The 25,039-nt window shown below is 37.5% G+C and overlaps 1 protein-coding gene across 4 annotated transcripts in view; it reads right to left on the bottom strand.

Moving 5' to 3' along the window:
- The window catches only part of OPA1 (OPA1 mitochondrial dynamin like GTPase), a 91,328-nt gene that overhangs the window by 37,576 nt on the left and 28,713 nt on the right, over positions 1-25,039 (bottom strand). For all 4 annotated transcript variants that reach the window (XM_044252018.1, XM_044252020.1, XM_044252019.1 and 1 more), the window contains 15 exons: positions 24,544-24,630; positions 23,742-23,855; positions 19,368-19,448; positions 19,170-19,244; positions 18,779-18,850; positions 18,595-18,694; positions 18,130-18,260; positions 15,252-15,324; positions 15,091-15,163; positions 12,963-13,078; positions 12,102-12,166; positions 11,260-11,336; positions 4,471-4,636; positions 2,133-2,285; positions 328-436 (listed from right to left, as the gene is read on the bottom strand). In XM_044252018.1, coding sequence (XP_044107953.1) covers positions 328-436; positions 2,133-2,285; positions 4,471-4,636; positions 11,260-11,336; positions 12,102-12,166; positions 12,963-13,078; positions 15,091-15,163; positions 15,252-15,324; positions 18,130-18,260; positions 18,595-18,694; positions 18,779-18,850; positions 19,170-19,244; positions 19,368-19,448; positions 23,742-23,855; positions 24,544-24,630 — 1,492 coding nt within the window. The remainder of the gene's footprint in view (positions 1-327; positions 437-2,132; positions 2,286-4,470; positions 4,637-11,259; positions 11,337-12,101; positions 12,167-12,962; positions 13,079-15,090; positions 15,164-15,251; positions 15,325-18,129; positions 18,261-18,594; positions 18,695-18,778; positions 18,851-19,169; positions 19,245-19,367; positions 19,449-23,741; positions 23,856-24,543; positions 24,631-25,039) is intronic.

The following is a 25,039-nucleotide window of genomic DNA, read 5'->3' as shown; positions in this document are numbered from 1 at the left end:
AAAGACTATGAAATGTCAGTTTCATTTATTTTTTAAAAACTTTTTTTTAAAAAAGATTTTATTTATTTATTTGACAGACAGAGATCACAAGTAGGCAGAGAGGCAGGCAGAGAGAGGAGGAGGAAGCAGGCTCCCTGCTGAGCAGAGAGCCTGGGCTCCATCTAGGACCCTGGGATCATGACCTGAGCTGAAGGCAGAGGCTTTAACCCACTGAGCCACCCAGATGCCCCGAAAATCTTTTTTTTTTTTAAACTAATATTCATCAAGTTGACTTAACTCCTTCACCACTGGAATACTCAAAATTCAATAACCTGTGTCCCTACTTACTATCTTTGAGACGAGCTTGAAGAGCTTCTTCCATAAAATAAATAGCTGCATCCCACTGCTGTTTATCAGATATGGAACGATCTTCTAAAGCATTGTGTTGAATAACCCTCTGAAATGACAAGGAAAGAGAAACAGCTAATTTGATTTATACCTTACCATCTTTTTAAAAAAAAAAACATTTTATTTTTTATTTGACAGAGACAGATCACAAGCAGGCAGAGAAGCAGGCAGAGAGAGAGGGGGAAACAGGCTCCCATCAGAGCAGAGAGCCTGAAGGTATAGGGGTGCCTGGGTGGCTCAGTGGGTTAAGCCTCTGCCTTCAGCTCAGGTCATGATCCCAGGACCCTGAGATCATGACCGAAGCCGAAGGCAGAGGCTTAATCCATTGAACCACCCAGGCACCCCTATGCCTTATCATCTTAGTAATTTTATTCAAATTGATAGCTTATCAAATATACAAAATAACAGCTACACCTAAAACATAAAAGTATGTAGCTCCCACACAAATACAGGAGGGTCCTACTATCTGCCTATTTTGTCAGCTTTCTTCCAAAAGAATAAACAGTGAAGATTTTTTCCTATACCAAATTAAATGATCTATGTGAGATAGAGATACATCATACATGTAACTACATAAAATCTGCCTAGAACCCTAGTACTCAAGAGTTAATGATTTAGATCTTCGCTACTCTCCTTTTTGTCATATAGTCTGTATGTCTCACCTTCAGAAAAGAGAAAAACAACCCGTTTCACTGTTAACATCACTGAAAAGTATAAAGGAGAGAAGCTTAAAAGGTCTGGACATCTATAAGCAAATGTGAGTTATTATAAGAAAATTGATTTCTAAATTTTATAATTTTTGAATGAATGAATGAAAAAGGACGCTCACAGGAAGCTCAAAGGCATTTAACAAGAATGAATACAGCTTTCAAACACAAAGACAAACCCTTGCTTAAAAATAAACTGTAAATACAACCAGCCCCCAGTGAAATATGCATTTTTCTAGAAAACTCTTCTATCTTATCTTTCAAAGGTACCTCTTTGGAACTGTCTGAGCAGAGCAGGGGCTTATTAACAAGGTTTATGGTGATGTGAACGTTTTACATAACAAAAGATCTGCTGGAGGCGGAGGATTTGGTGAAGGTCAAGAGGCAGGCTTTGTAATTAGAGCAGGGCTTGAGTCTGAGCTTTGCCAAGGACAATAATAAAACTACTTAAGAACTAAATAAAATAGTACTTAGAAAATATATTATAGAGTTTCTGGCACCTTTTAAGCATTAAACATGTGGTAATTAGCATTATTTTAGGAGTCTAATATTTTATGACTCAAATCCGCTGAAAAGCAATGCATCTAATACCTTTCATTACCCCCAAGGGTAAAAATAAGAAGCAGCTATCCTCTGAGCCATCTGTGGTTCAGGCTCATGTAATGGCTAGTCTACAACAATCTGTGAAAGTTTAAAGAAGCCTTTTTATTGAGAAATTTGACATGAAACAAATAGCAGAGAATTGTTAAAGGGCTGATTACGGACAGTTAAACTATTTCTTTTCCTCATTATTTTAAATGCATATCCCAATTGAAATAGTCATATAAAAACAACTTCCTATAAAAAGGGTATAAATTTGAGAAATTATATAAAACTGTGAGGATGACACTGTAATATAATTATAATATTACATTATAATAGAATAATCAAATTATATAACACATAGTAATATATAATTACATATAATAATATATAAATATAAGTATATATCAATAAGTATATATATATGTAATATAATATAATAATCAAATGACATACCAAGCTGTCCTCTGCAAAATCATTCCACTTGTGGCGTTTAATACTTTCTTCCTTAACAGCCTCTTTAAGTTTATCAAATATGTCATCATGCTCTTTCCCTTTTGGTTCTGTCATGAAGCGGGAAAATTCTTCTTGTAGCGTCTCCCAAGCAACCTAGATTTAAAAGAAAAAAAGCTGTATTTATACTACATACTTTAATATGTAACATGACAAACACGTGAATTTAAGCCAAACGGATGTAGTAAGTCAGCTTGTCACAAAACACATATGAAACCACAGTTGTTTTTTTTTAAAGGCGGCAAATACAAATTCACACTGGTAGCTGGTGGGATAGAGTGGGTGTCCTGACATTTTTTTCTAGACATACAGTGTTTTTAAATTTTAAAAAATTAGTAGCCAACACTAAAATAGACTTCATACAAAACCTGTGTTTCCAGCCTCTCTCTCGAACTGACAGCAATGTACCCAAGTTCCCATACAACACCAGCTGCAGCTGAACTGGGGCTACCCCCTTGAGATAGGTTTGCACTCCAATCACCTACCACACTTAGTTCACTTAATTATTTCATTCTGTATAACATGTGAGTTTGACTGCTTCTTCCATACTGTACAAAGTTTACAATATCATAATAATTTATCTTCTTCACATCATTGTGAAGATCCAGTCTTTTTCACATCTTTGCCTTTATGCAAATATATGAACCAATACATCAATACCTTCAATCATATTGAATATTACTTATACCAAATAAGTAATACTCAACTTATATTAATAGCTAACTCATAATTACCTGGCCAGTGAAAGGAAGAGCATAGTGTCAAAAGTAACTAAGAACTAAATCTACTTAGGATTAAGTGGGCTAGTTGATGTTGTATTTTTTAATTAGCGCTCTTCATTTTAAACATTAAGAAATCAGGGCATAAACAACGTGACTGTCCAAAAATATCCAGTGAGGTGTGAGAATCTCTACTTCCTGACAGTTCAGCAGATCTACATCTTTCTGCCACACTCAGCCATGAAGGGAGAAAGCAGCAGGAAAGAGAATGACCATTTCCCTGCTGAGCCTTAGGATGTGACAATATCCTACCATGGGACAGGGCCCAGATAGATGTCAAGGCCAGCTGTGAGAAAAGCTAGTGGAGTGGTGGCAGCAGCCCCCTCGTTATTTGAAGTACATGTGTCGAGAACTGACAGGGGTCAGTTCTATGCAGCTTTGGAAAAACAGCTGTCAGTGCTTAGCAAGCTTAAAGAAGCTGAGAAAAGAGGTGAAGAAGCCAGGAGCAGAGCAGGACAGGAAAGGAGGGGAAACACACCCGAATAATTAAAAAGTTGACATTTTCTTTTTAAGAAAATGAAAAATAAAATTATCTTTAACACTGATTCTAATTTTGTGAGCAACCTCACACAGAACAGGACACGCTGAGTCTTTGCTAGAATAATCATTCTTCAGAGTAACACGTATGGCAAATCAACTTAGATAACAGCAGCTGGCACTTACTGTGCAGTTACTGTGAGCCAGATATGTCTAAATATTTTATATGTTACATACATTAACGTATCATTTACTTTTTTTTTTTTTTAAGATTTTACTTATTTATTTGACAGGAGAGATCACAGTAGGCAGAGTGGCAGGCAGAGGGAGGGGGAGAAGCAGGCTCCCCACTGAGCAGAGAGCCCAATGCGGGGGTTTGATCCCAGGACCCTGGGATCATGACCTGAGCCGAAGGCAAAGGCTTAACCCACTGAGCCACCCAGGCGCCCCACATATCATTTAGCTCTTATAACAATCTGTGAGGTAGGCAACATTACCATCCCTAACGTACAGACAAAAAAAAGCTTAAGCAACCAGTCCAAAGCTCACACAGCTACTAAGTAGGAGACCATGTGTAACAGAAAAGCATTCGTCAAGGTACTTTCTTTTAATTTCTAGTCTAACCTTCTGGCAAGACCCAAACTAAGGAAATGATTAAGTACAACTGAGCTCTGCAGAAAATCAAGAAATGAAATGCTTTATCCATTAAACATTTTCCTTATCCACAGAAAAAGCTAGAAACATTTCATATTTGAGCAAATTTTGCTGGTTTTATTATATGCTATCTTTGGAATAGAACAAATACTCTCAGGCCACCACCATACCAATTAGTAAATTTTTATAATGGTAGTCACCAGTAGTAGCATTAATGTTAATCCCACCACAGAGAAGAGGAGTACAGGATAAATGGAGCATAATGACCCAAAGGAGAGACAATGGCTGTGATGGGAATAAAACCTAAAATTCACAGCTCCTACTCCCTTCAGATAATGCTTCTTACCCATTTAAATAAATTATATCCTAACCTCTACTGCTTTATTAGGAAGCTGTTTATCAGTCCACTGTTTAAGCTTGATATCCACTGTTGTATTAAAAGTCCCTGAATTCATGGTCTGTGCAGCTGGAAGATAGATGTTTTCAATCACATGAGTTGATACTCTTTCCCATAAAGACTGCTGAAGGATTTCTTCCCTGAAATTAAAAAAAAAAAAGTTTCAAAAATACCAAAATTTAAACAAAACCTTGCTTTCAAAAACAGCTTTATTGAAGTATCACTCACTTAAAATAGATTGCACATATTTAAAATGTTGACAATATGAACACACCTGTGTGAATCACCATAATCAACATAATGAACTTCTCCACCACCTCCAAAAGTTTTAGCCTTGGTATCCACTTTATTACTAGAGATTAGCTTGTATTTTCTAGAACTGTATACAAATGCAACCATACAGCATACTCCTATTTTGTCTGTCTTCTTTTACTCAGCAATTTTGAGATTCATCCATTGTTGTGTATATCAATGTTTCACTTTTTTACTGGTGAGTAGTATTCCACTATATGAATCGGTTTATCTATTTACCTGTTAATGGACATCTGGGTTGCTTCCCATTACTGGCTATTCCAAATAAAGCTAATACAAGCATTCACTGTATGGGCACATACTACTGGTCCTCTTGGGTAAAACATCTAGGATTGGAATAGCTGTATCATATGGCAATTATACAAATAACTTTTTATGGTACTGCCAAAACTGTTTTTCAAAATGGTTGAACTATTTTACATTCCCACCAGAGAGTATGAGAGTTCTAGATGCTCTACATGTTGCCAACATTTGATATGGTTAGTCATTCTGCCAGGTTTATAGTGGTATCTCACTGTGGTTTTGTTCTGCACTTCCCTAATGATTAATACTTCTGAGCATCTTTTCAAGGGCTTATTTGCCTAATATTAATAAATACTTTATATATATTGATGGTGAAGGGGAGACCAAGTCTGAGAACTTCTTGGTGTAATTTTAACAATTTATCAGACCACAGGACAAAGTACAGAGATGTTATCAGATACTGCTATGTCAAACTGTCCAATACATCATGACAAATAAAGGTAACAATGTAAAAGATGGATAATCAAGTTGAGAATCCTTCCTGCCTTAAAGACATCTTAGAAGAACAAAGATCTCTAAACAAAAAAAATCAAGGAAAAAACCTGAACTCTTAAGAAAATATTTATGTGGCTTCTCCCAAACAAATTTCTACTATAAGATAATACTACAACATAAAAAACACTCTGCTTACCCAAAGTGGTCAGTCTTAAGAGTAATCTCAACCCGCTACTATGCAGCCACAAAGCTCAGGGTAGCAGAAACAGCTGACCAAAGGCCAAGTTGCAATTTTCTTGGTTGAGAAGTGTCAACACTCCCTTCTATCCAAACTCCTCATATTCACTCAACATCTTGTGTAAAAACAAGTTTACTAAGTCAATAAGCTTAGCTGCTGGTTTCCCCTTGCTAACTTTCAGGTCTGTTTTCAGTGACAACCAGAACACCAAAGAGTTAGTGTAAGGAGGTAAGGATATACCACAGGGGACCAGAAGGACAAAGTTAATTTAGTCAAAGTGTTAATGACAGAAAATGACAGGGAGATTTTTAGGAGCAAACTGGAAAAAAAAAAAGCTTCTCAGGGTCTCCTATTCATTAATTTCAACTTAATTCATATTCATATAGCTTTAAACACAAATTAAAGATTTCTCAAAGATGAACAAAAGGCCAGGATCCAGCCTCTGACCACCAAGTTTTTTGCTGCTCCTGTCTCAGAACAGACAGACTTGGTCTGTCATCTCTTCCCTGAAGTCTGGGCCAAGAATTAACATCTCAGACACCCTTTCAAGGAGATAATAACAAAATTCCAGCCCATCAAATCCTGACAAGTCTATGGTAACTTTCTTACAGGAGGCCTCTTTCCAATCCACCACAGGTAGCTGTTGTCACCAACCTCACCCCCCCAATCCTCACCTCCCCTTTCACCACCAAGCTGTTGTCCTCTGTCCACACTCCGCCTGCTCCCCTGCCTTCATCATAATCGTGTTTACTGCGCCCTCTATACTCTGTTCCGTAACAAACAAACCACTTTACATTCTCACTCTTTGCCTGTTCCTTATATCCTCAAGCCTCTCCTGGCTCTCCCTTCCAGACAGTGGTTGTCCTTACATTCTGCTGACCGGAAGCTGCTCAGTTAGGAAGTGGAAGCCATGTTCTCCTCATCCCACAATCTTTCTTCTGGACCATTAGTCCTCAACTCTTAAGCAAAAATCCCTGTGCTGAGGCCAGCTCATGTGCTTACACTGTCTGCCACCCCGACATGCACCCTTACTTACATTTCCTAACATGTTATGTGACTGTAGACTTCACTATTCTACATTTTGCTATCATCTAGGTAAAATTCCACAATTACACAAAATATAACTTTAACATTATAGTTCTATGTATTCCCCTCATTATCTCCAGGAACTTTACCTCCGTTTTACTCCATTTTAATGAAAACACTTTTCAAAATGGAAATTTCTTATTTTAAAGCAGAGGTCTCACTCTATAATTTCAACTAATACAGAAAATGTAAGAATCCCCCATAATTCCTCTTTCAGTAGTATAATTCACAGCTTAATTTATCAATAAAAACATTTAATGCTTGCATAAATATATGTGTTTACATAGATGGATCATATTACACAGACTGATTTATAAACACTTTAAAAGTTAAAAGCATATTATATAGTTTTCCATGTCAACATCTTATATTTTTCTTTCTTTCTCTCTTTTTTTTTTAAAGATTTTATTTATTTATTTGACAGAGAGCACAAGGAGGCAGAGAGACAGGCAGAGAGAGAGGAGGAAGCAGGCTCCCCGCCAAGCAAAAAGCCTGATCCGGGGCTCAATTCCAGGACCCTGAGATCATGACCCAAGCCGAAGGCAGAGGCTTTAACCCACTGAGCCACCCAGGCGCCCCAACATCTTATATTTTTCAACAGCATCACAGTAATCTAGTCTACGAATAAATCAAATATGTTAATTCAAAGAGAAAACACAAGTTTTTAATTTTTTTACACTTATAAGTAAAACAACAGTGAAGATTCTTATGTGATCATCTTTGTCAAATATATCTTTATTGTACAAATTCACATTAATGTAATGACTGGATAAAAATGTACTCACTGTTTAGCTAATTTTTCCATGATCTATGCATCCAATCACTAAATCCTATCAATTCTACCTTCTAGGTAACTTCTCAGATATTTCAAAACTGTCTCCTCTTCTCCATCTGCACAACCACTATTCACGTTCGAGCCACCCTCACCTCTCATCTACATAATTTCAACAGCCAACTGTCTCTTTGCTCACTGCCCTCTTCTTCATAACATTCCACTTTCCCTAGTACAAAGATCTTTCTAAAACGCAAATCTGCCCTAAAGTTATTCAGCGGCCTTCAGTGCTCATAGGATAAATTCCAAGCTTCTGAACAAGGCTTATACAGCCCTTGATAATCTATATCTTATTTGTATCTACTGTTTTATCTCCTGCTACTGGCCTCCCCTATGCTAAAACCATAGGTTAGTGTAGTAGGAAACAGTCTTCAGCCACTTTTGTCATCTTGCTTGCTCTCACCTCCTGGGTTCTGCAATTTTCTGTCACTGCCTTTACCTAACACCTTTTACCCATTAAATCCAGAATTATGATATCAGAAATTTTTTAAAATTGCTCAACTCTGAGTTAGGGAACTCAGCTGTGCATTCCCATTTTCCTTTCACTCTTTTAACAAAATAAACTTAACACTTTTAACCAAAAGTTATATGCATACCATCATACCATTTTTTAAAAAGTGTATTTCTATCAATATAGCCAGCTACCCTTCTAAATGACTATGAAAAACACATAAAGCTATAATAATGGTCACATAATGTTAATGGTATACCAATATCTCCTGCTTAATGTTTGTAATCGATTCCTGATGAGGTATATTACGTGAAATTGCTGGGAGCCTATTTCTGCCTATAATGCATCATATGTCAAATATAAACCCCGAACAAATTTTTTTAAAAACAGTTACAGTACAGTAGAATGCCTATAAGTAAATTATAAACAATCAAGTTTGGGACATAAAATTCTTGTAATACTGCTTCCAGATCACAAAGTATAGATCAAGTAGTCTTGGTAATTAAATAATTAATATCTTAGTCAACCCTAAAATATCACATAAGGCATATGCAACAACAACATATACTACTTAGGACAGTAACAACTATGTCGCAAAAATAAAATGCTTTGGGTAAAATGCAGTTGAATTCAGTGTGGTATGAACACTTCCAATTAGGACCTGCTATTTTGATCTATGTTTGTGTTAAGCTACAGAGTCCAGGAAAAAAAAAAAAAAAAAAAAACAACGCTGATGAAAAGATATAGAATCATCTGATCCAGCTCACAGAATAAATGTCTAGCAGACATATGTCCTATTTCTTTCCCTTGCCTTATCAGTAGGCAGTCTGGAAATACAGGCTTCTCATCCCTTCACAATTCCCTTCAGCCACCTGTGTGTTAAATAAATGACATCTATATCCATTGCTCACTTTAATGCAAGCATACAAAATTACCCATTTCATGATAATGACAGAAATTTACAGAGGCACCATATTTTTCTCCCATAAACAGCATTATTAGTTATAATAGTTTACAACTCACTTTTCATGTACATTATCCTTATACAACCTAGTACGACAAGAAGTATTCACTCTTTGTGTGCACATGTGTGCATGTGTGAGTGTGTACACACACAAAGAGTATCTTACAATTTCAAAAGCTAATTAGCTTACAGAAAGCCATAGAACTGCCTTAAAATACAAATAATAACAAAGATAAGCTGGACTGTAAGATCAAGAATCCTTTTGGGGATATGGAGAAGAGACTGGAAACAGACCAACTTTGGCTCCTTGAAAAGGAAGAAAGGACCTTGATGTGGGGAAACTAACAATACTAAATAAACTAATAATATTGAATATTGAACTCAAATTTAAGGACTAGACACTATTCTCTAGGCTCAATTTAAAACTTCAGCTGAGCAAACCGAAGAACAGAAAACATTTAGTTCTAGTCCAAGAATGATAAATTCTTAAAAACGCTATAGACTTCATTATAAAGATAATTCATGCACAAAAAATTTGTTAATTAAAATATGATCACACACAAAAAAATCAAGGCTATTTATACACACCTTGCCTGAGGTACACAGAACCTATTTCGGTTTCAGTGCCCTATTCCAACAAGTTTAAGAGCGCCAAAATTCACTTAAACATAAATAGAAGGTGAAAATTTAAAAAAAAAAAATAATAATGAGAAGGTGATAATTTGCCCCAGAAGAGATTTGCATGACTACTTTTCAAAATAATGCATTTACCTATTTTTTTAAATCTCCAATAAAATTCAACTTAAAATATGATTTGTACAAAACAAGAGGCACGTATTACAAAAAGCACCAACTGTTCTTACTCAGAAATGAGAACATGAAAATACATATTCTTTTCCCTTTACAAATTAGTTTTCCCTATAGTTTTGTTCTCTGTGATTAATCTAACAAGGGCAATGAGGTTTTTAAAATTTATTTTTTTATTTAAATTCAGTTAAATAACATATAATGTATTGAGTTTCAGAGACAGAAATCAGTGATCATTCTATCACCCTGCGCTCCTATCACGTGCCCTCCTTAATGTCCACCACCCATCTCTTACCCCATCTCTCCACCCACGGACCCTCCAGTTTGATTCCTATGATTACGAGTGTCTTATGGTTTGTCTCCTTCTCTGATTTTGCCTTGTTTTATTTCTCCCTCCCTTCCCCTATAAGAACAACCAGTTTTGATAGACTCTTTTTTTTTTTTTTTTAAAGATTTTACTTATTTGACAGAGAGAGATCACAAGTAGGCAGAGAGGCAAGCAGAGAGAGAGAGAGAGAGAGAGAGGAGGAAGCAGGCTCCCTGCCTAGCAGAGAGCCCGATGTGGGACTTGACCCCAGGACCCTGAGATCATGACCTGAGCCGAAGGCAGAGGCTTAACCCATCAAGCCACCCAGGCAGCCCTTGATAGACTAATCTTTATATAACACACAACTTGATGCAACTTTTGCCTAAAGAACTTGACAGAAATCAAAATTTTTACATGGTAAAAAGAAGTCCAAGACAAATTAAGATTTAAAAGGACCATGCAGAAAGCAATTTTTCAGAATACCTTTTCTGAAAGATACTTAATAAATATATAATTATATTTAAGACTGACCACTTTCAGTAAGCAGAATGTTTTTTGTATGTTGTAGTATTATCTTACGGTAGAAATTAGTTTGGGAGAAGCCATGTAAGTATTTTCCTGAGAGTTCAGTTAAAATAGCCTTTTTTTTTTTTTTTTAAAGATTTTATTTATTTGCCAGAGAGAGTACACACAAGCAGGCAGAGAGGCAGGCAGAGGCAGCGAGAGAAACAGGTGCCCTGCCGAGCAAGGAGCCCAATGCGGGACTCAATCCCAGGACCCCGGGATCATGACCTGAGCCGAAGGCAGCAGCTTAACCAACTGAGCCACCCAGGTGTCCCGAAATAGCCTTTTTTAAAAAAATTAGCTAGACAACAATAGTAGTTAGATTTTGCAAAAAGAAATACTTTTATGCTATTTACTGTTCGGGGGGATGAGCCAAGGCTACAATAAATCACTGATTTATCTAAATTTTAATATTTCATTATAATCCATGGAGTAATATCTTTGAGAAAAGGTCAAATACTCACCAATGTTTTGGTGTAACCTGGCTCAGACTGATAACTTCATCGAGGATTTCATTTTTTGCTTTTTCAAATAGTTCATTCTAGATAATAAAGATACAAGTAAATAAGATTTTCATAAGATTAATCTTCCCTGATGTGAATTTCAGAGATAACTAAAAAGAAGGCCTCTGACAGGCTAGTAGGGTTAGATTACGTCTGAAGCATGCATGACCAGCAAGTAATGTTCTTCTCTACTACTCTCTTTTTTAGGAATACCAGTAGCCAGATAAGAACAAAGACATGGATACAGATATCTATCTTATTCACTCAATTCTGAGTGTATTTTTTCATGTAACAAGTGTTAAATGAAAATATCAATACATATTAATTTAGTCTATTAGCGTTAGTAAACTGATGCAGTGTTTTATAACACATAGCATTTTAAAATCAAAGAAAACCAATATTTAAGTCCCACTAAATTAGAGTATATTTCTCCATGGTAAATACGGAAAAGGTAAAAAAGTTGATGTATAATTTTTAAAAGTTTACATTACACATATATTAATTCTATAAAGACCTTTAAAGAAATGTTCCTCACTTTTTCAGTGTTTTTAAACACTTGCTTTAGCAATTCATGATCTAAAATTATTTTTTAATATTATGTGCTAAATAATTTAAATTATTATAGAAGAGAACTGCACTCTTGCATTTATACAGACACTGTATTCTTGCAGCTCTAAATTAGTAATGCTATGGTCAAAACCAAAGCAGTGTGGCTTACCAGACTTTGCTCATCAACATAAATTCTGTTGGAGCACAATATTAAACAAGCCATATGCAAAATACATGAGGCACACAAACATTACCCGGTCAAGTTCTCGCAGGCGAGGATAGTTATTCTTCCACTCAGTTTCAAGGTTAAAACGTGTTGCTAAGGAAGAAGGAAAGACGTTCCAGTTTCAGGATTCTCTTTCTATCCAGCTGCAGTGGTTAAAGGTGACCTGACTTATCTCTGTACTAACTGAATTTCTGGTGTGTATCTACTGCTCCTGAGTATTCTGGCTCTCAACACCTCAGAATCTCACTATTGCAACAGTTTTCCAAACCAATCTTCTTGACTTGTTTCTCCATCTTCAATCCACACAGCACAGAGCTGAAACAGCTTAGTACAGCTGCTAAGGCATTGACTCTGGAGTCACATCACAATGATTCAAATCTTGGGTCTATTATTTATTGTGTGTGATACTGAGTGCATCACCTAGGTAAGTTACCCTGGCGTCCCAGTTTCCTCTTCTGTAAAATGGGAAAAATAACAATACTCATAGGGTTGCTGAGGGACTAAGCAGGTAGAATTCCCAAGTGGGAAAAGGGAAGGAAAGTGTGGGCTTCAGGAACTAGGACAACAGAGCTGAAGCAGAGGCTGCTCTGCCTACAACACCATTCCCCTCTTCCCCCTAAAACAGGGGCATCTGAGTCCTCTCTAGTTTACTAAGCTTTCTCCCAAACACTACTGCAAACTTTTTACTCTATTTAACTCTGCAAAGTGCTCCTTGCGATGTTTCCTCTGAAGGAGAAAGTGTTCTTGAACAACTGAAAATTTCTATTCTTCCCATTTTCCACATGCTAGCTAATAGACAATGAGCTAAAAAGCAACTGTTTAGGGAATAAAGAATCTGCTGGATACCTAAGACTGCCAATTAAAGAAATGTCTAAAGTTGTTAACTTACCTTTGAAACTATCCGCCTGTTGCTCAACCGACTCTCGTACCATTTTCCAAAAGCAGTCTGAAACAGCTAGGCTTAAATTTCTTGTAGTCACTTGGTGTGCCTTCAGCATGCTTGTCCTATTAAAAAATAACAAGAGCTATGTACATAAAAATGGCAAAAAGGACAACACTCTCACCAGGTTTGAAAATGTGCTTGTTATAATATAATGAGAATAGTGACTCTCATATTTTATACTGGCGCTGTTCAATAAAACCTTCTATGATGCAGAAAATGTCCTCTGTCTGAGCTACCCACATGGGAGCTACTAAGCGCATGGGGTATTTGAGCCCTTGGAATGTATGGCTGGTGTGACGGAGAAACAGAAATCTAACCTGAGGCTAGTGCCTATCATGTTGGACAGCTGAAGTTCCATATACTTGTCAGCTCTAGTACCTACGTTTTCAAGAGCTATCTTGACTTACTACACTAATACAGACACAAATATATGTTGCCATTTTTAGAGACTCTCTATGTAATTTTTAATATAATTCAGTTGTCCCTTAACTCTTCCTTTTTGTTTCTCTGTCCGGATCTTACTTTCTGTTATTTTCTGTCAATATTTACTTAGGGCTATCCCTTTGACATCCTCATCCCCCACTCCAACTTTCCCCAATACTGAAAGAGAACCAAATATGTGTACTCAAAATGTAATTGTTGAGCGCACTTGGATGGCTCAGCATGCAAGTCTTTTTTTTTTTAAAGATTTTTAAAGATTTTATTTATTTAGGGATGCCTGGGTGGCTCAGTTGGTCAACTGTTGACTCTTGGTTTCAGCTCAGGTCATGATCTTGGGGTCATTAGATTGAGCCTGATATTGGGCTCTGTGCTCAGCACAAAGTCTGCTTGCCCCTTTCCCTCTGATCCTCCCCCTGCTTGCCCCACTCTCTCTCAAATAATACATAAAATCTTGAAACAATAAAACAATACTTTACTTATTTATTTATTGAGAGAGAGAGCGTGCGCATGGCCGCAGGCAGGGAGAGGGGCAGGGAGAAGACAGAGAGAATCTCAAGCAGACTCCCCACTAAGTGCAAAGCCCAACACAGGGTTCAATCCCACAACCCTGAGATCCTGACCTGAGCCAAAATCAAGAGTCAGATGCTGAACCGACTGAATCCCCCAGGCACTCTGGTAGGCAGGCAAATCTTTTTTTTTTTTCCTTTTTTAAAGATTTATTTATTTATTTATTTGTCAGAGAGAGAGAGAGAGAGAGAGATTGATTGATCACAAGTAGGCAGAGAGGCGAGAGGCAGGCAGAGAGAGAGAGACAGAGAGGAGGAAGCAGGCTCCCTAGCGAGCAGAGAGCCCAATGCGGGGCTGGATTCCAGGACCCTGGGATCATGATGTGAGCCCAAGACAGAGGCTTTAACCCACTGAGCCACACAGGCGCCCCAGGGCAGAAGAATCTCTTTTTTTTTTTTTTTTTAAAGATTTTATTTATTTATTTGACAGGCAGAGAGGCAGGCAGAGAGAGAGGAGGAAGCAGGCTCCCTGCTGAGCAGAGAGCCCGATGTGGGGCTCGATCCCAGGACCCTGGGATCATGACCTGAGCCGAAGACAGTGGCTTTAACCCACTGAGCCACCCAGGCGCCCCAAGGGCAGGCGAATCTTACTGTGAGTTTGATATCCACATCAGGGGCAGGGTACTTACTTACTTATTTATGAGAGAAAAAAAAAAGTCAAGAGAAGAGAAGAGAAAAGAAGAAAAAAGAGAGAGAGAGAGAGAAAGAAAGACAGAAAGAAAATAAATATAAAATACAAGATGGGTTTCTTTAAAAGATAAATAAAAATGTTAAGTATTGATTTTTAAATATCACTTCATAAATAAAACTAAAGAGGTGTCTGTGTTATCTTTCAGTGCCCACAGTCCAAGGGGCAGTTTATCACACAAACATGTGTTGTACCAGGTGATAAGCTGCTTCTCATTCTGAGTAGCTTGAGGACTTGCCTTTTAGATAGAGATCGTTATTTGGGAAAAATTCTGGAAATTCAATGTTAAACTAACAGCTATAAAACAAACGTTTAAGTGAAAACAGTTTAAGCTACTTCCTCAGTATAAAATTTTAAAATATTTAAACCATATACCTACTTTAGGAGTTTTGAATTTTGAAAAAATTCTTCTTCATATTCTCTTATAGCTTCAATGCTTTCAGAGCTGTTTCCTAGGGAAAGATGATGGAGGTCTAAGAAAATCAATTTTATTTGAAAACAAGAAAAACTTAAATTATATAATAATCCCTCTTTGCATACCTTTTCCTGTAACAACAGCAAAATAACCCAGAGCTTTCATTGGGAAGAGTTTTCCTTCAATAATCTGCTGAATCTATTTTTAAACGTGGGAAATAAATGTGAGATATAAGTTTATGTAATTTTTTAAAGTACAACATACTATTCAAAAAGATAATTTAATAATGCTGCATACATATATGTTCAATGAAATATATGAATCTGTACAAAAGTGTTAAAATGGTTCTCAATCGCTATTTGAGGGAAAAAAATGAATACATTTAATTTCATTACACTAAAGGATACATTATTAAGACCTAAGATGCATTAGTAAAACCTGGAATGATGTGCAGTGGAGTCAGGCCTTAGTTCAATTTCAATTCCACCACTTACTAGCTACGAGGCCTAAAGAAGTCACTTACTTTTTTTTTTTAATATTTTATTTATTTATTTGACAGACAGAGATCACAAGTAGGCAGAGAAGTAGGCAGAGAGAGAGAGAGGAGGAAGCAGGCTCTGTGCTGAGCAGAGAGCCCAATATGGGGCTCGATCCCAGGACCCTGGGACCATGACCCAAGCCGAAGGCAGAGGCTTTAACCCACTGAGCCACCCAGGCACCCCGCTACTTTTTTCAAAATGACTGTTGAGAAGATTCTCTGCAGCACTACGATATGTACCACAGTGCCAGGCATGTAGAGGAACTCGATAAATGGCAGCTGTGATGATTATTTCCCTATACTCTTCTTCAAATAGATAAATTCTAACCAAGGTGGACAGTCTTATACTACTTTTAAAAATATTGGGATCCACTGGCTCTCATCTTTTTTAGGGTCAAAAACCCTTTTCTAAATGTAGTAAAAACTATAAACTCTGTCCCCAGAAAAATGCATATTTACATAGAGATCTATCATTCACACAACTGAAGGTTCTGCTCCCAGAAGCCCATTCACATTAACACTACAAGAAGAATCACTCCTCCAAGACAAGTTACACCCCTGAGCTAATGCTGCCTCTTTGGTATAAAAAAGGATTGATAAAAAACTTAACTGCACTTCAAAAGAAATACAAACTTACTATCCTAGGGAAGAGGGGAAAGGAATGAAAGAAATGAAGGGACATGGGAAGGAGGCACAGAATTTCCTTCCACTTTGTTTCTACTTGTCTCCATACCAGGACCAGAACCATCACAGCAGGCCCTCTCCCTCAAAACATGGCAAAGCAAAGGTCATGGAGGCTGTGCAGAGAAGAGTTAACAGAGCAGGCATGAGACTGCGGTCCTTAGAAAGGCCTGTTCGTCCTTGGCTGGCATCCGAGGACCTCACTGGTAAACAATTCCCACATTGAAACAAAACCTTCCCTGCAAAAGAGTGGCTCATTGTGTGAGTAATGTGGTTTCTGCTGAACATCTGCTTTCCTTTGGGCGTCTGGAATTTTGGTACTTGAGGGGGCCTACATGAACAGCCCCCAGTAAAACCTTAGGTGTTGAGTCTCTCATGAGAAACTTGTTGCTGGAGGGATTAAGCGTTTCCTTCAGGACTCTCCCGGGAGAGGGCTCTTGGAAACCTGAGCCTGGTTTCCTCCAGATACCATCTCTTGTACTTTTGCTTTTTGGGATTCTTCTTTGTATCCAATCACTGTTCACAGATGCTGGTATAAGAATGACTATGTGCTGAGTCTTGTGAGTCCTTCTATGGAATTGGTAAACTCTGGGGTGGTCTATCTTGGGAACACAGCACAAGAGGCACACAGGCAGCAAGTTTCAGGTGGGAAGGAGAGAAATTCTAAGCAGTAGCACAAGGGATGGGTACTTATACCTGAAGTTGTTCTATGGGGGATCAAGATATAACAGATGACAGCCACCATGTATATAAGACAGTGCCAAGCACTATTTTAACCACTTCACAAAAAATATTTAACTCATTAAATCTTTGCAACTTATGAGATAGTACCATTAATATCTTCATTCCAACAGATGAGGAAGCCAAAAGCACTAAAAAAAGTTTAAAAATTTACCCAACATTATACAGCTAGCAAAGAGTAGAGCCAGCATTTGAAACCAAGCAATCTGGCTACAGACCCTTTATTTTCAATCACTGCCTTCCGCTTTTAGAACTAAGCAAAGAACTCGCTCTAAGTCATGACTTGCTCCCTAATAAGAGTTACAATGTCATGTTGAAATAAAACTTTCTCGTTGTTAGAGGAGAAAGAGGGACACTGAACCCCATGTATAAAGATGTATAAAGCTGCAGAATTTTAGAAATGAAAATGACCCTAGAGATCAGCTAGACTAATAGGATGGATTATGCACTAACTAGATGCAGAGAAGTAAAAAGATTTGCCCAAGGACAACACAGCTTGGTGGTGGAGCATGGATAACAACTGTGAGGCCTGAGACCAACCCATTGCCTTCCGTATTATAAAAATCTGCTTCATAGTCTTTAATCAGTTAGGAAAGGTAATGTTTGTTTGCAAAAAAAAAAAAACCCAACAAAAAATGTATACATAATGTCCAGAAGGAATCTATAGTGTCACTAGGCCTACACTAATTTATAAACATTACCTTAAAAAAAATGGTTTTAGAAAAGAAACACCACAATCATTATTAATTTGTGGTTAATTAATAAGTGGTTAATGATCGTTGGCATATAAGATTATTTAAATTAGAGTAAGCAGCATTAATAGTTTTCTAAGAATTTCTGAAGCAAACAAACTGAAATTATGGAATTTTACTTAAACCTCAAAATTGCACTTAAGTCATTTACTTTAACTTTCTAATACTTTGTTTTTAATGAGGAAAAAAATCCCACTAAAGTATTCCACAAGTTTTTGTTTGCTGTATGTTTTTATTTTTATCACCAGTCCCTATCATAGCTGAAGCTTATACAAAGAACTTTGCCCTCACCCTGCTTGGACTAGCCACGTTTTTTTCTGCCAGGTCTACTTTGGTCAAAACAAATATCGTCCTCCTTCCATGGGGATCCATTTGACTGACCAGGTCTGTAACAATGCTGCGTTCAGCATCCACAGATCCATCTGAAAAAAATTTGAAAAAAGACACTAGTAACAACTGCAAAGTAGACTTTAAAATTTCTATATGCTACACCCTTGTATCTACATTACAGTATGAAAACTTAATACATTTATTTTAGTTATGAAAAGAACTTCTAGCTAATAAAAATCTGCGATGCCTACAATGAAATTTATCAAAATAGTGCCAATATCAATCCTATTTACTAATAAATAAATGATTTAGGGAGGACAAGACATTTATCTTGTATGTTTATGTAATGTGCATATTTAGAGCAAAGCTTAGCCTGCTAAAGACGGAAGCATATCAGTGCAATTAAAACCTTTTGATAAGATTTACCTTGAATACACAGTATGATGGCATTAGGATTCTGCATATAAGCTTTGCTGATACTGAAAATAGTTTCCTTTGTGTCAGGAGCCATGCCTGATGTCACAGTCTTGAAGAAAAAGGTTTTAAATATCGTTACACATATTTTCCACAATAGGAACAAGACAAAAATACATGTTCTATATATACTTACATTGATCACACCTGGTAAGTCAACAAGCACCATCCTCTGCAATCCCGGGCCTTTTACATTTAAAGATATGGTCTACTCAGGGAAAACAAAACAAAACAAAACAAAACAAAACTCACCATGGGCGGAGATCTGTTAGGAATATATTCATGATATATATGTTCTGAAAATTCTGTACCTCATCCATTCAGAAAGAAGTTATTCTTTTCCTGATCCTCTTATTTAATTATTCTAGAAAATTACTCACAAAATGATACATTATTTGGAATATTTTTTAAAAATCTGTGTGTTTTAGAATAGCTGCAATCTAAACATGAATGCCAATCATGATTTATCTCAAATTATAAACTCTGAATTTCCACAGAACATTGTTAAAATGAATTACAACACTTACCTCAGGACTAACAGTACAGCCTTCTTTCACATTTTTCCTCATTCGGAGTTCTATTTCGTGTCTTAATGCTGCGAGCTATTAATAGAAAACAACAAACTCCTATGAAAATCTTCAACTAACAAATATTCCAGTTTAGTTGTCTTTCATAAGCTTATAGGAGTTAGAAGCTACCATGAACCTCATATAAATGCTACTTACATCCTCCTCTTTGGTAAGATCGAACTCCCGAGAACTATCTTTAAACAAGGCCACATGGTGAGGACCTTCACTCAGAGTAACCTGAAATTAATGGAAAATCAAGATGTAGTAATACATTTACAATTCATATTGATCCCATAGGACTTACAGGGTCTAGAGCAGCCCACCGCACTGCATAAATCCAGGCATCCCCTCACAGTACACATAAAGGAACATCCCTGGGGGCTGTCAACATGGCAGTGCAGAGAGTACAGAATTTTTTATCTGTATTGTCCATATATCTGTTGCATGTGCTGTAATTTCCCAACAAGACTGCTGGCTACTCTTGATCTTTCATGACCTAAAACAAAATGCTGCTGCCCCTATCCTTTTCCAGTCAATGCTATAAGACTACTAAGAACAGAACCATCAAACTACAACTTGAAAAACAAAAAGAATTCTTGGATTTAACTTCAAAGGTTAACTTAGGTAAAGGACAACTCATTCATTCAACTTCTATCTATTGAGGACTAACTGTGTCAAGTGTTGCCGGAGGGTAAACAAGGAATCTACTGTCCCTGGTTTAGAGCTCACTACCTCCTGGGGGAAATAATACACAGAACTAAATGGACAGTGCGGCAAAACCTAGGCGCACCTAAGACTGACCACAGGGGAGCTAATGTAGCTTCTACCCAAGGAATGAGAGACATCTGCATAAAGAATTTCCTAACAGCTTATATATCAACAGGGCTTTCATGAGGACTTCTAAAGTTCACATTCCTTTGCTTTTCAACTGCAGCTTTTCAGGCTTCTTTATAATGATCCAATTTTACTTTTAAAATACAATTCCTTCTACTGAGACTTGCTAAGAAAACCAACAAAACTTAGCTGTTTGAAAGCATCAGAGAGCAGCCATGGCATCCTGGACTGGGCCCAAGACCCCAGGGGATTTTAGGGGCATACTCCTATGGCTGTTTTCCTTTGGGGTGCTTATAGATTTGTGGCACAGGGTAACGTAAGAGAAAAGGTTAAAACTTGAAGCAGTCTTACTGGGTTGAGGAGACAAGATCAGAGATCAGAGGGGTATCAAGCAGCCCTGGCTTAAGGTGCTAAAGCTCCAGAAAAAAACTGACAGCAGAAATCAATCTCCAAAAACCAAGCCCTACCTTTTGTCCACAATTTCCCCGTAACATGTTTGCACATGAGTTAGCAAAACAGAAAGAATCTGCTAAAGAGGCTAAATCAAGATTCTGGCAATCTGTCTAGGGGAGACAAACACACGGAGTTCAGAGTCTATAAAAGAGGAGAAGTCCTGGTAAATTCTAAAGAAGTAATGGTGAACTGGAAAGAAACCAGCCTTGTCTGTTTCAAGGAAATCTGTTCATGATTTATTCACCTGCCAGAAGAAAATGAATTCCTTCCTAAAATATAACATCATTCATAATGCTATTCATATAACAGCCACTATAATTAGAGTGCTGGTAGCAATGTAGAAGGTAGATTTACAACTTTTTTAGAGATGATTATAGAATAAGCTATGAGGTACAGTCAGACTTTCCCCCCCACCAGAAATATCCCAAGTGCCTATCAATAGTAAGATGGATCTATAAAGTTTGGTGTGTTCACACAAAACCATGAGCAATGGAAAAGAAACTGGTTTTACACAACATAGTTGAATTCATGCCCAGATCCAAAACAGTGCACTCCGTTATAAATCACACTAGACTGCTTGTTGCAGTTATGAACAGACTTCATTTCTGGAAGATTTTAGCACTATTATCTATTCTGGCCTTTGTTCTTGGTGATGTCAATTTTCTAATTCTGCCATTACTCTACATCCACCAGCTAAAGTAAAAGAAAAAAACAAACAAACAAACAAAAAACACCTTAAAGACAGCTTTCCCCCCAAATTTATGTCCACAGATCTTTTTTGAGAGAAAGAGCAGATGTGCAAGTGGAGGGGTGGAAAGAGAGGCAGAGGGAGAAAGAGAATCTTAAGTAGACCCCAACCCAGCAATAGAGCCCAACGTGGGGGCTCCATCTCATGACCTTGAGATTATGACCTGAGCCAAAACTGAAGAGCTGGACATTCAACCGACTGAGCCACCCAGGCGCCCCTATCTCCACAGATCTTAATGGAGACCTTAGTATGGCTCAGAAATCCTTTTATATCTTGCCTTATCTCCATCAACTCACTTCTGGAGTCACCTCTTGCCTAGAAAGACTTGTTCACTAGATCTTTAATACCTTCTCCCCTCTCATTACTTCATAGCTGATAATCTAGCCTCTCATTTCACTGAGCAAGTGGAAGCAAGCAGAAGGATACTTGCACATATTCTACTTAATTGCCTTCACTGGTAAAATGGCCAATTATTAGTCTTCATCTTTCCTGATCTGTCAGCAGTGTTTGACCTCACTGATCACCGCCTCCTCCTAGTTATTTTCTTGACCTGGCTTCCAGTACACTGCGCTGCTTGGGTTCCCCCTATTACACTGCTGGCTCCTTGAGAAGCTCCTTTGTTGTCTGCTCCACCCTCAACCTCTTATTCTTGGGTATGCCCAGGACACAATCCTTCGTCCTATGTCTTCTCTTTCCTCACTCCCTCAGTGAACTTACCTAGTAAGACTATGGCTTTACATACCACCTTTAGATATTTGATTATGACGTCTAAATTTATGTCTCTATCCCAGGTCTCCAACTGCTACTTATTTGCTAATATCCCTTGCAAGTCCAAAACTCCCAGTCTTCTCTCCAGAGCTAACTCCCACTACTCTAGACTCCCCCATATCAATTACATGTTCTAATTTATTCAGGCCAAAAAGCACTGGCATGGTCTTACACTTCTTCATATCAAGTATGCTAAGAAATCCTACTGATTTTGCTTTAAGAATCGATCCATAATCCAACATCTCTTATCATCTTTGTGGCTAGTTCCCTGGTGAAAGAATCACCTGAACATTCCAATAGCTTCCCATTTGGTCTCCCTCGATCTACCCATCTTACTTACGTCTATTTTCAGCACAGCAGCTACAGTTGAGACTTTTTAAAAAGTAGTATTATAGGGTGCCTGGGTAGCTCAGTCGATTGAGCATTCAGCTTCTGATTTTGGCTCAGGTTGTCATCTTGGGGTCCTGGGATCGAGCCCTGTGTTGGGCTCTGCACTCAGCACAGAGTCTGCTTGGGATAGTCTCCCTCTCCCTCTGCACCCCTCTCTGCTTGTATGCACAGGAGAACTCTCTATTAAAAAAAAAATGTAGTATTACTCTGTTCAAAACCCTGCACTAGCTCCCTATTTTATTCAAAATAAAAATCCAAGTCTGTGCAGTGACCAACAAAGCCCTAATGATCTGTTTCCTCCTGCCTCCCATTAGTCCTCTGATCTCATCATCCATCTACTACTCTTCACTCTGCTCTAGCCACACTGGCCTTGAACACAACAGCCACCTAACTACCTCAAGGGCTTTGCATTAACTTTTTCTCTGCATGGAACACTCTTGAACTAGATATCCACATGACTTCTTCCCCTCACTTTGTGCAAGTCTTGGTTCAAATGTCACCGTCTCAATGCAGTCTACCTGGCACCCTACCCTTACCTGGCTTCACCTTCTTCTTTTTGTGGCACAACAATTACCACCTTCTAACATACTATGTAATTCAGTCATTTATTTTGCTTCTTACTTACTGCCTGCTTCTTCTAATGGAGCTCATCCTCCATTATGGAAAGGATCTTTGTTTTATTTAACTAACACACTGCCTAGAAAAGTGCCAAGCATATTAGGCATTCAATAAATATTTGCTGAATGAAAAGACTGTAGCCATAGACTTTTTTCCTGCGGCAATGGATGAACTGTGAGAACTTCTATATATTGCATGCTGAGTCCCAGCCTTTGTCCTCAAGACTCTGCTACTATGAGCAATTGTTCCCTGTCCCTTACATCATCATTTTTACCTCTCAAACTATATCATTACAATCAGTTTGTAAATATCTTTCCCTTGACCCAACATATTTCAACTACTACTGCCCCATTGCTCCACTCTTCTTAGAGTAAAACTGGAAAATTACCTAGATTTACAGACTCCACTTCCAATATTCTCATTTTCTGACTCAACCTCTCACTGACCTCACTCTGAATAAAATCCAGAGTCCTAACAACGGCTTAGTGCAGCTTGGTCCCACCACACCTCTACCCTCCTCTTCCATCTCTCATCTATCACCCGCTCCACTCCTGTCACACTGGTCTCCAGGCTGTGCCTGCACCGATTTCCACAATAGGACTAATTCCCAGGGCTATGTATCCATTCTTTTTCATTATAATTCTTCATTTCAACATAACAAACTTCACTGCAGCAGCCTCATTCCCGAGGAGTTTCATCCAGATGGCCTACTGTCCTACCTTAACCGGAGAGCGTGTCATCATCTCCCCAGATCCTCGAGGGAATATACGTGCTTGAGCAATCATTTCCAACACACTGGTTTTTCCAGCGCTCTGGTCTCCAACCACAACAACCTTACCATAGAACAAATAACATCAGTTCAGATTTTTTAAATACACACTTTTACTTAAATAGATTTGAAATATCACTGAGATTTTTTCAGTCTTTTAAAATACTACAGTTAAATGATTTAAAAAATCCCATCCATAAAAACAAAGATGGTCATTACCTCTATGCATACCAAAAATATAAACAGTAAAATATTAATTGGATCCAGTATTTATATCCAAATATTTAACAAAAAGTTGTGCTAAATTAAACTACTTCTAAAACCAGATCACTCATGTTCTATAAATCTTTTCTGTAGCTAGCTTATTCATTTTAAAGGCATTTTCAATTCTATGATGTTAAATTTCCCTCATGACTAATTTAATCCACTGTTCCAATATTTTAGTTTCGTGGATGTTACAAATACATAATGCCAAGTACCTAATAACCTTACTTCATTACATATAAATATAACTAAATCAGTGGACCAAGAGTCAAACAACAGTCAGTGCTTAAGACATCACCTAAAGCACATAAATAATAATATAGAGGTAAAAAATATATATATGTTTAGATCTCTGTTGTATGTCCCTATGTATATGGCTAGACTGTGTGTCTGAGTATATACATACACATACACACACATAACTTTTTTAAAATCTGAAGTGTTCTTTTGCTGAAGAGAAGCTCACTATGTATAAATTTTTCACTTACCCTTGGCAGATGATCTTGTGTATTGTAACTGGCATCATAATCAGATAGAACATCAAGAACTTCAGAATACATGTCAATCAAAGATTTCTAGAAAATTTCAAAAATTAATATGAACAAATTAAAGAAAATCAGATGTGTCAAGAGAAAAAAAGTTGATAAATCCAAAATGTTTTTCTATAATGATATTTTTTTCTAATTACATAATATACTTTCATAGTAAAACAGTATATAATAAAATTCCATTTTCTCTTACTCAATTTAGAGATATGCTGATTTAATATAGTACATTAACTGAGGATTTCCTAACCTTCCAATTAAATGTTAAAAGAGGGAAGTTACTGTTTAATATTGAAGAACAAATATTAAATGCCCAACAAAGGAAGATCATTAACACCACAAAGGCCAAAAAAGGAGTCAGGTGACCAACTACAAGGAAATCATACCCTATCAAGTTTGGTATGTGTATGGTGGTGGGGGGAGAGAAACTGAAGAAAGG

This window comes from Neovison vison, chromosome 6, assembly GCF_020171115.1.
Source record: "Neovison vison isolate M4711 chromosome 6, ASM_NN_V1, whole genome shotgun sequence".
NCBI classification, from domain to species: Eukaryota; Metazoa; Chordata; class Mammalia; order Carnivora; family Mustelidae; genus Neogale; species Neogale vison.
This window is presented reverse-complemented; position numbering and strand designations above follow the sequence as displayed.